A 14075-nucleotide genomic window follows, 5' to 3' on the forward strand; every position below is an offset into this window, starting at 1 on the left:
TTCACTTAGCATAATATGTTTAGTTCCACTCATGTTGTTGCAAATGGCAAGATTTCATTCTTTTATGGCTGAATAGTATTCCATTATATCTATATATCTGAATGTATGTGTATGTATTCATAACCATTATATATATAGATAGATAGAGGTATATTTACATCTATTTATATATGTGTCTATCTAATATGTCTCTATCTATATTTGTGTGTGTGTGTGTGTGTGTGTGTGTGTGTGTATCTTCTTTATTTATTCATCCATATTCATTCATTAAACCACTTAGGTTGTTTCCATACCTTGGCCATTGTAATGATGTGGCTGTGAATACAGGAGTGCATATATCTTTCCAAATTAGATAACACCTAGTAGTGGGGTTGCTGGTAGTTCTGTTTGTAATTTTTTGAGGAGGTCCCATACTGTTCCCATAGCGGCTGCACCAAGTCACATTCCCACCAATAGGACACGAAGTCTTCCTTTTTGCCATATGCTTGCCAATACTTGCTACTTCTTGTCATTTTGATAACAACCATTTTCACAGGTACGCGGTGATAGCTTCCTGTGCTTTTGATTTGCATTTCCCTGATGACTACTGATGTTGAACATTTTTCATGGGCTTGTTGGCCATCTGTATGTCTTCTTTAGAAAAAACGTTTATTCAGATCTGCTGCCTATTTTTAAATTGGATTTTTTCCCCTGGGTTATATGAATTATTTATATGTTGTGGATATTAATCCCTTGTTGGATATATGATTTGCAAATATTTTCTCCCATTCAATATGTTGCCTTTTCATCTTGTTGATGGTTTCCCTTGCTGTGCAGAAGATTTTTATTTTGATATAGTACCATTTATCTATATTTGCTTTTATTGCCTTTACTTTTGGAGTCAGATCCAAAAAACCATCACCAAGACCAATGTCAAGGAGCTTACCACCTGGGTTTCTTCTAGTTTTATGGGTTCTGTCTTGCATTCAAGTCTTTAATTCATTTTGAGCTAATTTTTATATCTAGAGTAATATAGTAGCCTGGTTTCTTTTTTTTTTCCCCATGTGGTTTCCCTGTTTCTCAACACCATTTATTGAAGAAATAAATTTTCCCATTGTATATTCTTGCCTCTTTTATTGTAAATTAATTGACCATATAGGTGTGGGCTTATTTCTGGGATCCCATTCTGTTTCATTGATCTATATCTGTTTTTATGCCAATTTCATACGGTTTTGATTACTATAGCTTTGTAATGTACTTTGAAATCAGGGAGTGTGCTGCCTCTAGCTTTGTTTTTCTGTCTCAAGATTGCTTTCATTATTCAAGGTCTTTTGTAGTCCCATACAAATTTTAGAATATATTGTTCTTTTTCTGTAAAGATATGCCATTGGGATTTTGATAGGAATTGCAATGAACTTGTAGATTGCTTTGGGTAGTACAGATATTTTAACAATATTAATTCCTCCAATCCATGAAGACAGAATATCTTTCCATGTATTTGGGTCTTCTTCAGTTTCTTTCATCAGTGTCTTATTGTTTTCAGAGTATAGGTCTTTTACCTTCTTGGTTACATTTATTCCTAGATATTTTAATATTTTTGATGAAATTGTAAATGTGATTATTTTCTTAATTTCTCTTTCTGATAGTTTGTCATTAGTATATAAAAATGCAAAATATTTTTGTATATTGATTTTGTACCCTGAAAGTTAGTGAATTCACTTATTAGTTCTAATTGTGTGTTTGTGTGTGTGTAATCTTGATGGTTTTCTATATATAAAAATCATGTTTTTCACAAATAGTGACCATTCTACTTTTTCCTTTCCAATTTGTCCAAATTGGACAAATTGGCCTTTTATTTCTTTTTCTTGCCTAATTTCTATAGCTAAAGCTGCTAATACTTTATTGAATAAAAGTGGCAAGAGTGGTTGAGCAGCCTTGTCTTGTTCCTGATTTTAGAGGAAAAGTTTTCTGTTTTTCACCATTGAATGGGCTTTCCCCCATTATGTTAGCTGTGGCTTTGTCATACGTGACCCTTATTAAGTTGTAGTACATTCCCTCTATACCCACTTTGTTGAGAGGTTTTAACATAAATGGATCTTGAATTTTGTAAATCCATGCTGACAGCTACTTTTCTAAATACAATTTATTCTGTCCCTATCTAGTTCAAACCATTCAAGAATATCAACAGGGAACTGATCAACAGTGGTCTCTGTTGGGGAAGGTCATCGAAAAGCTGTGACCAGTGGTTGACCCATGAGTTGGACTGGGTACTTGAAGTTCCTCACCCATCTCCCCATTATCCTTGGAATGTGGTTCTGCTTGCTCTTCCTTCTCCCAGAAGCTACTCCAAGGCATAGTCTTGAGATAGTGATACCGTGTTGAGAACACTTGCACAATATAGGTGACTGAAGCTAGCTAAGATCTCTTCATAAACTTCTAAGATTTGGCGGGCAGATACAGGGATCCTCTCATCTTGCTGCTGCCCAAGACAAGCTCTGTATATAAAATCCCTTTACTTATTAAAATTCCCAACTACCATCCTGGAGTGCCCTGCCTCTTTCTTTGTTCTCTCCCTTTCCTCTGTGTCTGGGAGCTGGTTTCAGAGGACACCCAGGAAGCTCGAAGAGGGTTGAGAACTAACAGTCTTATAAAACAATGGAATATGATATGATCATCAAAAAGCATTTCTATGCTTTTATTTAATTTTACTTAATTTCTTTACCTGGGAAGATCTCTGTGACATATTGTGAAGTAGAGGAGGTTAGAAAGCAGCATGTCTTTTAAGAGTCTATCTATATGAAATAATTGTATATGTGTGTAGAAATGTATACTGGGATAAGGGTGGGAATTCTGCTGGGTGGGAAAATTTAGAGTCATATTTATTTTCATCCGTATGATTTTGTGTATTAATAGTCTACACAGTTTATACTGTCTTTATAATCAGAAATAAAACAATAAACCTATTTTTACTTTAAAAAATAAAGGCAACAACTTTAAGGCAAAGAACAGAAAAAAGATCAAAGAAACAGAAAAAAAATATTAGTAGGGATCAAACATTGTTGGTGAGGTTCCGAGCAATTTCCCCCAACTTTTCATTACTGCATAATTTTTCTATAATGTGTATGAATTGCTTTTATAAAATTGGGGGGGAAGATACCCATTTAGCCATGGATGACTGGAATATGATCAAAATCCAACAAATGTTTATATTATAATCACAACTCAATGTTAGCCCATCAAAAAGGGTAATGAACTCTGACGTTTTGAGAAAATCTACATAAAACCCTTGTTGCTATGCTTCTCATTCCTTTAAAAAAAAGCCTTTACAATAAGAAATAGGGCAAAACAGTACTTTGGGGTAAGAAACAGGCACATAAAGATGTGTTATAAAGCATAAGAAACAATTGCTTGCTACTGAAAAGTTCTAATCTGCTGGTATTTTCCCCCACGTATGTATACTTATGTATGCAAGTGTGTATGTATTTATGTATATGTATGTGTGTATGTGGGTAGTTGTGTGTGTGCATGTGTGTATTTATGGATGTGTAAGCATGCATTTATGGATGTGTGCTTGCATACACTAGAGGTTGGGTAACGAGATATTTAAAGCAGGTCTCTATGCTTAACTCTAAGTCTCTAAAAAGGTTTAATTATGCCCTTTTTGTCACATAACATTATATTTAAAACACCTCTAAGTAGCTTCAAATATTTTAACATTTCCATTTTAAACATGATGGATATGGTTAATAGCCTTGCAATTCACTTGTATGTGATTAGATATAACTAGGCGGTGGAAGTGGAGTGTGTCATTGATAATATTTCATCTCCAACCCACTCTCATTCTGCTAAATATTGATGACATATTTAAGGTAAATTGGAACCACAATGATCTAAGTAACATTTGCCCTCTGAGAGGAGAATCAAAATTAATTTTAATTATAATTGATTTCTGCAAATAATGGCTTTGCTTCTCTGTGGTTACACACTTGCCAAGGACTATTGCTGCACTGGTCTCGAGGTACAAGACCAGAAGAGACAAGGGAATGAATGGGAGGTGCTCAGCCATCTACCCCTGTGTGACCTATATGCTGGCCTGGTGTCCCTGCTTGTGCCCACCTGGATGCTCAGGTCATGCTAGTTCTGAGCACCAAGCAAATAAGGAACCTTTGAGTTCAGTGGTAGGTGGCTTCATGTTCACTTTTGCTCTCTCTGTTGGTTTTATGTGTTACTCAGGCTTGCTGTGTTTATTGCTTATACCTAGACCCTTGAATAGGGAGACTTACTCTTTAATCTTCAGTGTCCTGGCAGGACCCCTGACTCTTACTTTGTCTAATTCTTCCAGATTTTTTTTTTCCTTCCTAAACATGTTGTGTTGATTTGTTTCTCCCTTATTCTCATCCATCTGACTTTTAACACCAAGAGCTCTCCCTGCCAAACTGTACCTAACCAACTAACCCCTTGTTCCTACCATCCTCTCTTCAACTGTCTTTATTCCTACGCCAGATCATGAGGGTAGTAGATTCCTGAGAAGTGACACTGTTGGAGGGGCTCCAATGGGAGAGAAAAGCATAGTGCTATGCAACAAAACCCTGGAAGAGTAGTTTTCAGCACGAATATCAAGACTGGGACACTGGTTCAAAGAAACAGATGGGAGAGATTGGGTCAAAGGTTTCACTCTCCTCTTAGATACCTCATTATTAGCTAGGAAAAAGGAGTAGGTGGGCATGGGTAACATGAGGATGAAAACCAAAGCTCAGAAGGGACCCTCTTCTCTTCCCCTTCGTAAAGGTGTCTGTCCTCCCGTCATGTCCTCACCCATTGTCTCCTCCCTCCCACCCCCCACCTACGCCATTCAAAGCACCATTTGCTAATTTCATGAACAATTCTCATGTTGTTACATCAGTCTTTATTGCACTACGGACACCCTCACTTCTCCATGAGATAATGCTCCTTTGAACACATTAGGCAGTATTGCCTGGTAATTCCCTATTACTGAAGCCCCTCCACGCTGGGTCGTAGGCGCTTGATGCCCTCCATGCTTCCTCCACACATAATCTTATCCTGCCAATGGTTTTAACTGCCATTCTGTGCCCCAAGATTCACTCTTTTCTATTTGGGCCCAGATCCCTCCTCTTTGGGTTTCGAAGCAGTCAGTATAACTGCTTACTGGACATTTCATTTGAAGGTTTCACAGGTATCTGGGTGTGTCCCCAGATTCAATTTATAAGCTTTCCCTGGTACTGCCAACACATCTATCCCTGAGCTTCCCGCCAAATCTGGTTCCCTTTCAGTGTTACCCGTTGGAGTAAATGTCCAGTTCTTCCACCGGTCTATCCATCCGTCCCTGACTGCGCACCACTCCTCCCTCTGACCATCCTCCTGTGAGTTGGAAACAGAAGCATCACTGACTCCTCTGTCTTCCTTGCTCTACATCCAATCCATCTGATCATTTATTTCTCTTGAATCCATCTACTCCTTTTATTTCCAGTCCACATTATCCTTGCTTTTCACTTGGGCAACTGAAAGAATCTCTTAGTGTCCCCTTCCAATTCATTTTTCATTTTGCAGTCAGATTAAATTTTCCAAATGCTTATCTGATGAACAACCCCCTCCCATCTCCTCAAAAACCCTTTGATGAGGTTTCCCTTTGTTTTCTTAATGAACACTGACATCCTTAATCTTCCCTGGAAGGCCCTGGAGTTCTGGCTTTCACTTAGATACTCCCCACCCGCTGCTGGCCTACCTGCCCTTGCCCTTCCCAGCTCTGGCTACCTGGCCTTCTTGTAGTTCCTCAGACTCCAGGGCTTCTCTGATGTGAAGGATGTGTTCACATGAGGCACTCCCTGTCCACAACACCGTTTGCTCTACCCCTTTACTCAGGGATCTTCCATTTCACAGCATTTCATTCCTTTGGAGAGTCATTTAAGTCTCTCCTCCCTTGCCCCTTCCTTGGAAAACATCAGGGGCTGTGTCCACTTTGGGCCACCACGGTCCCTCCAGTTCTTCACATTTTCACTCCCCTTGTTCGCCCTCCCACTGCTCCAGTGACACTGGCCTCCTCACTGCCCCGGGCACCACGCTGGGGCAGGTCTGCCCCCTGAGAGCCTCTGCCTGTACCTGGCTCCCTTCCTCCCCTGGGACAGGCCTTGGCTTGCATCTGATCCTCTCAGGGAGGCCTTTCTTGACCACAGTTTAAAAACTGCCACCTCTGCCCCATGCGTCTCCTTTCCCAGCTCCATTTTCCCTGTTACACGCCTCACTTTCTAATAAGACATATTACACAGTTTACTTGGTGACTTTTTCTGTTACCCCCAAAGAATGTCAAGTGCTATCTAGGCAAGGAATTTTGTTCTGTTCCCTGCTCTGTCTCTGACACCTAGCATAGTGCCTGGCATGTAACAGGCACTCAATATTATCTGTTGAAAGAATTCCTCTAGCTTGACACAGAGCCTGGCACATGGCAGACCAATATGTCTTCCTTGAATGGACCATAGAAAGTGGGGGAGGGAGCTTGGAAAGAACCTGCAGATTTCTAGCTCCTTATCTTCAACTGCCAGCCTCCAGAAAAGAGGACCCTAGGCTTCAAGGGGTTCCGTTAGCCAGGAGTTTTGGTGTGTATCTTAAGCTCAAAATTAATTATAATTAGGAAACATCGAGAAAAGCAGGAGTTCTGTTTTTGTGGTGTGGTGAAGAGGGGTGTTTTGTTGTTTTTTTTTTCTGCAAAGGACTAGCTCAGCAAATTTATAATGTAAATAAGGGAAAAGTTTAACTTACTTAAGAGCAAAAGCCAATAAACAGTTTTTAAGCCCCATTAAAACCATTTTATATGCAAACGATATTGCAAAACAATGAATGTGATCATTACCAGCACTTCCTATGTTCTCTGAAAGAGCTCTAAGGAGGATTTCTAAGATACGCTGACTGAACCCCCCAATTCCTTCTTCTCACTGGTGGTCATTCCTGAGGCCTAAGTGCTAGGAAGTAGGCTTCGCAGGCACAATAACCAACTCTTTGACAACCACATCATTTTTTAGGGTGGAGGGAGATGGTTATACACCTCCCCATGCCTATAAACTGACGTGGGTGCATACACAAGCGGGATTTGGATAAGCATTTTTATTCTTTTTAATCTCAAATCCGTCCGCCACTCTAACAATACTGAAGAGTTATTTTCACTGTTGGAAGTAAAGACACATAGAGAGTCTCTAATGAAGCAGCGCCCGAATGAAATGATTCATCAGAACAACCTGGGGCACTTACACCGACTTGGCTCCACTCCTTAGGACTGCGAGCCTGAGTGAGGCTGGGCGAGAGCAGGCCCAGGGCGGTTCTGGGATTCAAGGCAACAGCTGTGGTATTTTTGCAACCCATGGGTAGTATCAAACTTACCCTACCAGCTGTAGATGCCAGTGGTGTCTAAGGATTTGGATACCCTACTTAAAAAGCATTAATAATTGTCTGGAGGAGGCCTAAGTGATATGCCAACATAGAGCCTTGTACAGAATTACATAAACGATCACAGTTCTAGAGGGATCTCCGAAAACAACAGGAAACTAGATGAAAAGATTATAATTTGCCACAATGCAGAGGAAACTCGAAGGCATCATGCTAAATGAAATAAGCTAGACACAGGAAGAAAAAACCTGCATGATTTCACTTATATAGGGAGCCTAAAACAGTGGGACCTAGAGAAGCAGAGTCTAAGGGTGATTCCAGGAGTGGGTGGGGGACCTGGGGAGATGTTGACCAAAGGATACAAAGTTGCCATTCTGTGGGATAAATCAGTCTAGAGAGCTCATGTACAGTGTGATGACTATAGCTAATGATCCTATATTAAATACTAGAACTATTCCAGGAGTGTAGATTTCAGTGATTATTTCATATGTATCTAGTACATGAAATCATCCTGTGAGCACAGCAGAATGAACAGACTTGTCCACCTGCTACATGATCTCCCTGAAAGTAAGGTAACTTTGTGTGTCAGCTAGACTTCAATACAAAGTAGAACAGAATAATTCTGATACATAAAAAAATACAAGGAAAAAAGCAGAAGATAACACGTGAGCACAGAGACTGGGCTCCAAATGCCACAGCAACTGAGAAGGAAGAATGGGAGCCTGGATGCTGGTGCAGCCGGGGCACAGAAGTGTCTTTTCAATGTGGTCTTCAGAAAAGCATAAGAACAAACAATGCAACCAGACGAAGAAACACTGAACGACAGGGAGGGAACAGGATGGAAGGCAGGTGAGAGGTAGGAAATCAGCCTGGGTACAGCCAGGCAAACCACCCAGAAATGGAGCCCAGAGACCCTGTCTGTCAGGGCCTGTCTTGTTGTGTAGAGTCATGCTAACAATTAGGGAGCAAGATGGTGCCTGCTACTGCCTCCCCGCTCATCATTTGGAACTTGAGGCTTCCAGATGTTGATATCTTTAAAAATTTTTAAATAACCTCGGAATCCGCAAGCTGAAGAGTAAAGAGCAACTCAGGAGAAATGAGAAGATGTGATTTTTTTCCAGCTAACATCAATCAATGTTCTTATATGGCATTTAGTTCTGTTTCCATAATAGGTGAAACTCAGGAAACTTGACACTGAGAAGGTTCGTGACTTAGCCAAGGTCACTTGGTTAGTGTACCGTGGGGCCAAGACCCCAACTGCGTCTTCTAGCTCCAAATCCTGTGTTCTTCTCTTTTGCCTAAAAGGCCTTTCCTCATCAGTCCACCCCTCACCCGTGTACCCTTCTCCTATCAGTTCATGCATGCCTTGGTCTGCTCCGGCCCCTAGATTGTGAGGTCATGGAACATTCGGGGCCTACAGAGGGGGGTTTAAAACCGTCTTTCCTAAGTGAAGGTTCCTGAGGGCTGGAGATGATGGTGAAGATGGTAGAAGTGAGCCGTGAGTGGCAGAAATGAACAGTTGTCCCAGCGGGATCTGTTTGTCTCTAAACCAGGAGTCAAGCCCGGCACTCTATGTTTTGAACTGAGACTGGCCAGCCGGTGAAGCCTAAAGGATTTATTATCTGGCCTTTTTCAGAAAGATCTGCCAAGCCCTGCCCTAGATGCTAATGGCTGGGTGGGCAGTGTCCGACTATGTTTAATCATCCTTCGGTAAAAGTGCCTAGCATGGTGTCTGGCAAATAGTACATGGTCAGGAAGTACTTGCTGAATTAAGGGATCAATTATTTGGTCTATTTGAGCACACACTCTCAGTTCAGCCATGAGGAGAAATCAGGTAGAAGAATGATATTCAATGTTTCTATGGAAAACAGAGGCACACCCAATATCTAGTAGGTCAAGGTAGAAACAAGGTGGGTGGGGCTTCTTGAGGCCTTCAGTGTAGGCCGTTCTCATGTTCCAGGAGGGGCCATACCTCTACATGGGTGTATTAAAATAAACTTTCCCAAATAATTAAACTAGAAAAAAATATGTTTTACATCACAAAAGGACGACACCTCCTCGTGTGAACTCAGGCTGGTCATTTTGTCTCTCCATACCTCAACCTGAAGATGAGAATAGCACTTAATAGAATTAAAATATTTGATATTTGCATAGAATTTGTGGCTTCAGTGTCTTCACAAAAAACCCCCACAACAGTATAAATTTGTATTTCGATCATGCTGGGAGGTGTTTTGGACCACGCTGATCTCTTGTTCGGTTTCCCATCTCACCCTATGTTCCAACGTGCTGGCCAGTGCCCTGCAGCCAGCGTTCCCCTAGGCCAGACCAGGCAGGATGTAGGCAGTCTTGTCGCCTACTGCCCTTCTCACACCCAGATCATTTTTAAATGTCCTCTGACATCTTGTTTATCCATTTTGAGCTAGGGGAGATTTAATGATAATAGGTTAACAACTAATCCCTACAGGAGACCCTGCCCCCCCCCATCCTTCTCAGACAATAGACGACAAAAGTCGTGAACAAAGAGCTTCTGCAGGAGACCCTGAGCAGTGGCAGCTCGAGAATTTCTCTACAGGGGTCTGCAGGGGTCAGAGGAAGGGGGGTAGGGCCAAAGTCTCTACCAGCTGCTTCTTGTCACCTACACCTGCCTCCGCAGACCACGATGCTAAGGGAGAAAAGCAAATTCAGGCACCATAGCAAGCCGGCAGGGACCAACAGTCCAACCGTGCATGGCACAGCAGTTATGAAAGCAGTTCGTGGGTTGGAATCCTGCCTCCACCTTTATGGACCCTGTAACGTTTCTCTATGCCTTACCTGCCTCCCCTGTGCGACAGAAACAACCAGGTAACCTATTTCATGGGAGAGAGTGAGTTAACACATGCCAAGTGCTTACAGTAGCATCTAGCATAGAGGAAGTGCTCAACAAATGCAAGCTTTTATTATTTTTTTTCATTCTTCTTTCAGAAATATTCCTCAAGTGCCCACCAAGCGCAGGTAATGAACTTGGCTTCAGGAAGGAGCAGGCTGAGAGTTCTACTGAGCAAAGGACGCCGCAGCTCTGAGCACACTGATAATTGCCTTCATCGACACTGGCTTCTGTGAGTGCCCAAAGAGGCCCACATCTGGGATGGTAGGGGGACTATAGGACAAAGGCTCCCCAATAGCCCTTTCCACCTGGTACGGAGGGAGGCCCAGGGCATGCTGGGAACTGCCCAGTTTACCTTGCAGATCCCCTTGGAGCTTGCTGCAGTGCTGAGTGAACTCCTGGAGAGAGCCCTGGAAGCCATGATGAGAAATCCGAATCCTTCTAACAATGCAAAGCTTTAGCAGCTCCCAGAGACATGAAGGAACTTGGAGAGATCTCTATTGGTCAACCAATTCCTCCCAGGACCATCCTCCGGTGAGAAATCAGGTTCCCCTTCCCTGAGCCCAGTGGTCCTGCACCCACAATTCCAGCCCGGGGCTGTGTCACCTCATGGGATTGGCGTCACAGTGCTCTGTTACCTGCCCACCCTGCCTTGTCCTGCTGGTGGGGCACATGCGTCCCTGTCACCGTGGGATCTGGTGCTCCACAGTGTTGACGGAATCCACTGAGGGGCAATAAAGCCTTAGATCTTAGGGAAGCATATTTTGACTAACAAGGACCCTGACACGACCACTTGAACCGCTAAGTCAATGAACAGACAAAACATGAAGCTAGCACTTGTCACCTGCAACACCATGTTTGGGATTTAGGAGCTGCCAGAGGGAGAACAGGGCAAGCCCATGCGCAGTCAGGATGGTTCGCTCCTATGACATGCAAACCCCACTCCCTCCTTGTTGACAATCAAACATACTTTTGACGGTCCATTTGCACCGTCCAACAGTGGCACCCACTTGTCTCATGTACTATTAAAATTCAAAGTAATTAAGTGAAAAACATTTTAAATCTCAGCTTCTCAGTGGCACCAGCCTCATTTCAAGTGCTCACGGGGTACGTGTGGCTACTGTTTCGGATGACATAGGGAGGGAACACCTCTACAATCACAGAAACTCCGATATAGCGGTCTCTCCTGTCCTTCCAAGAAATGTTAACTCAGACAAATAGAAGTTCACTGCACGTTCACAATCCATACTACCCAAAAGTTTCCCATTTGCTTTCTCAAATCGCAGTAAGACAAGAGGAACTCCAAGCTCTCCCACTCTATTCCCACATTGTTTGTTTGTTTGTTTTTTTGTTTGAATTTATGTATCTTCAGAAATAGTATTCTGTTGGTACCTGTCAGAGCCTTGGGGGCAGTCCCGTGTGACTTGGAGCAGTTTAACGCAGGGGATGGATGGCTCCGGCCCCGGGAGAAGGAGGGTCATCAATCTACCAGGTGTCTCAGCATCGTTATGGAACATTAATGAGGTTGGGCTCGATTTAAAAACCATCTAAGGCATTACGGATTGGTAACATTCAGCTTCACAGGAACTGGGAATTTCTAAGATATAATCCTCCCTCTTTTGCTAATGAGCGTTGTGATACAGGGACTATCATTTAACTTCTGAGTTTCGGTTTCCTGTCCTTAAAATGGGGCTATTACTGACCTACGTAACCCAAGTGTCTGGAGGATTAATGAGTTAATGCTCGTTGAGAACTCTGAGCCCCTCGCATTAAGGCGTGTGGCACATCATTATTTCCATTCATTCCCATGTAGCAGCTGGGAAACATTAGGACTATTATGTTTACTCCTAAAAGGCATTTTCTTTCTCAGCATTTTAGCATTACCTATGTTACCCAAACCCTAAATCTGAAAGTAAAACTAGCCCCACAGCAAGACACATGGATATAGTGGGGGTACTTAGGTAGTTTTCCCTTTCTTTAATACGAGCATAACACCAGCTTTTCCAGAAGGATGAAGGCGGTAATTGCACTGTAAATTCTCGCTGCGTGAGGCTGGTGGTCAATCTTAGCAGATGCAGAAAAGAAAGTTATACCACAGCACAATTACACTGTCAACACTTACATGCGATGATATTCCCATATCTGTTCTTCATTCTGTTTTCATCTTTCTTCGCGGAGTCCCATGGTGCAGACTGCCCTTCAAAGAAGCTCTGGAAGAAAGAGAAAAGTGACACAAAGAATTACAATTTGGTGCAGTAAACACAGGATCTTAAGGATGGAGGATGTTTTTAAGAAATGTACGGCAAGGGTCAAGAAGGAAGGAGAGGAAGGATTAAGTACCTTGTTTTCCTTCACCTAATACGTTATAAACATAGAGGGGGGCTGGAGAGTGAACCTGTAATTTATCATATAGTCCATTAAAATGGTGGTGCTCACTCTATCCGCTTTTAATTTAATACAGAAAAAATTAACATTCCTCTCAATTTCTTAATTATATTGCCATTTTTCAATACTCTCAAGAGATACAAAGATATCATTTTTCTACCTAATTGCTAACCGAAAGAAGGTGATTTTTTGGTTGAAACGGAGAAGGTAGGGAAGCTATGACTTCATGCCTTCAAGGCTAAAATCCTGTAATAAATTCTGCCAGGGTTTTCTCTTCATTTTTAATGGAGCTTATATGTCCATTTATTTAAGGATTTGACATTATTATGCCCAGGATCTTTAATCTTCATGTTATTAGTCAGATATATGTTTTTTCTGTTCAAGTTATAATGAAAATGTCCTTTGGTATCAGTTGACAGGTGAAAAAAAAGCTGGGACTTTTATTTCCACTTTGGCTCACAGTCCCTTTTATCCTTGCGTAGCCAAGTCTATAAAAGGTGAGGGGAAGAAGGATGGAGGCAAGAAGCAGTTAGTCAAACTGACTTCTTGTCTTTGCCACGGCTACTCTTCTACTTCTTGGTACCAAGTGGGAGAGAAGATGGGAGGAGGAAGTAGGCAGAGCTGACGGGGAGGGCACCGCTCTGAGCTACTGTAGGGCCAGAGGACATGGTGTCAGGAACTCACACACTCAAACATGCCCAGGATGGCTTTTCAAGTTCTTTCCAACTAAAGCCCCTAATTCCTGTCTCTCTTACATTGTTTGGCCATCTTGGCCATTTCCAACCATTACCAATATTCAGTGATTAGTCTGTGGTTCAACAGAACCTATTTATTATCTCTTTCTATGGCTCCAGCGGGGGCTCATTAGTTAAGCGGCATGAGTACTGCGGCAGTGGGTAGGACACACCTGCTCTCAGACCCCACGAGAGAGCCTCACCACTGGCCTACTGCACAGGACCCGACCATGCCATGCACGGTGCTCAGCTTATTCTAGTGTCTCTGTCACCAGTCTGGAAACTCCCTGAGACTTTACAGGGACTGCGTGGTTGTCACTGTTGTCTGGGCGGAGCCTGTGCCTCATGGTAGGAATCCAATAATTCTTTATTAAGTGATTGAGCGATTGTAGTGTTTGGTGGTGGTCTCAAGATAAAGTTTTACTTGTACAGCTTAAGTGTGTGACGGGCTCAAATACCTGGAAAATCTGCCTATGTACAGTTTGTGAAGTCCACACCTTTTCCATGACCTGATGCGTATTGGTCCTGCTATGACCATTTGGCTCAGTGCCCATCACAGAATGGCTGGAAGAGAGCCCTGTCCCAGGTCTGCGCCCCTGGGACCGGTCCCTCCATGCAACAAAGCAGGAAGAGCACCCCCCCACTTTCATGACAGGCAAGAGAGAAAAAAATAACACTGTGTACATAAGTGTTACAGTTTTAAATTGCCTGTCTTAATT

The 14075-nt window shown here is 42.5% G+C and overlaps 1 protein-coding gene across 10 annotated transcripts in view; it reads right to left on the minus strand.

The window, feature by feature from the left end:
- The window catches only part of PTPRM (protein tyrosine phosphatase receptor type M), a 776839-nt gene that overhangs the window by 86820 nt on the left and 675944 nt on the right, over positions 1-14075 (minus strand). For all 10 annotated transcript variants that reach the window (XM_045065755.1, XM_045065757.1, XM_045065756.1 and 7 more), the window contains one exon: positions 12360-12447. In XM_045065755.1, the coding sequence (XP_044921690.1) occupies positions 12360-12447 (88 nt within the window). The remainder of the gene's footprint in view (positions 1-12359; positions 12448-14075) is intronic.

The sequence above is a fragment of the Mustela putorius genome, unplaced genomic scaffold (genome assembly GCF_011764305.1).
Source record: "Mustela putorius furo isolate JIRA1106 unplaced genomic scaffold, ASM1176430v1.1 tig00003858_pilon_pilon_pilon, whole genome shotgun sequence".
NCBI lineage: Eukaryota > Metazoa > Chordata > Mammalia > Carnivora > Mustelidae > Mustela > Mustela putorius.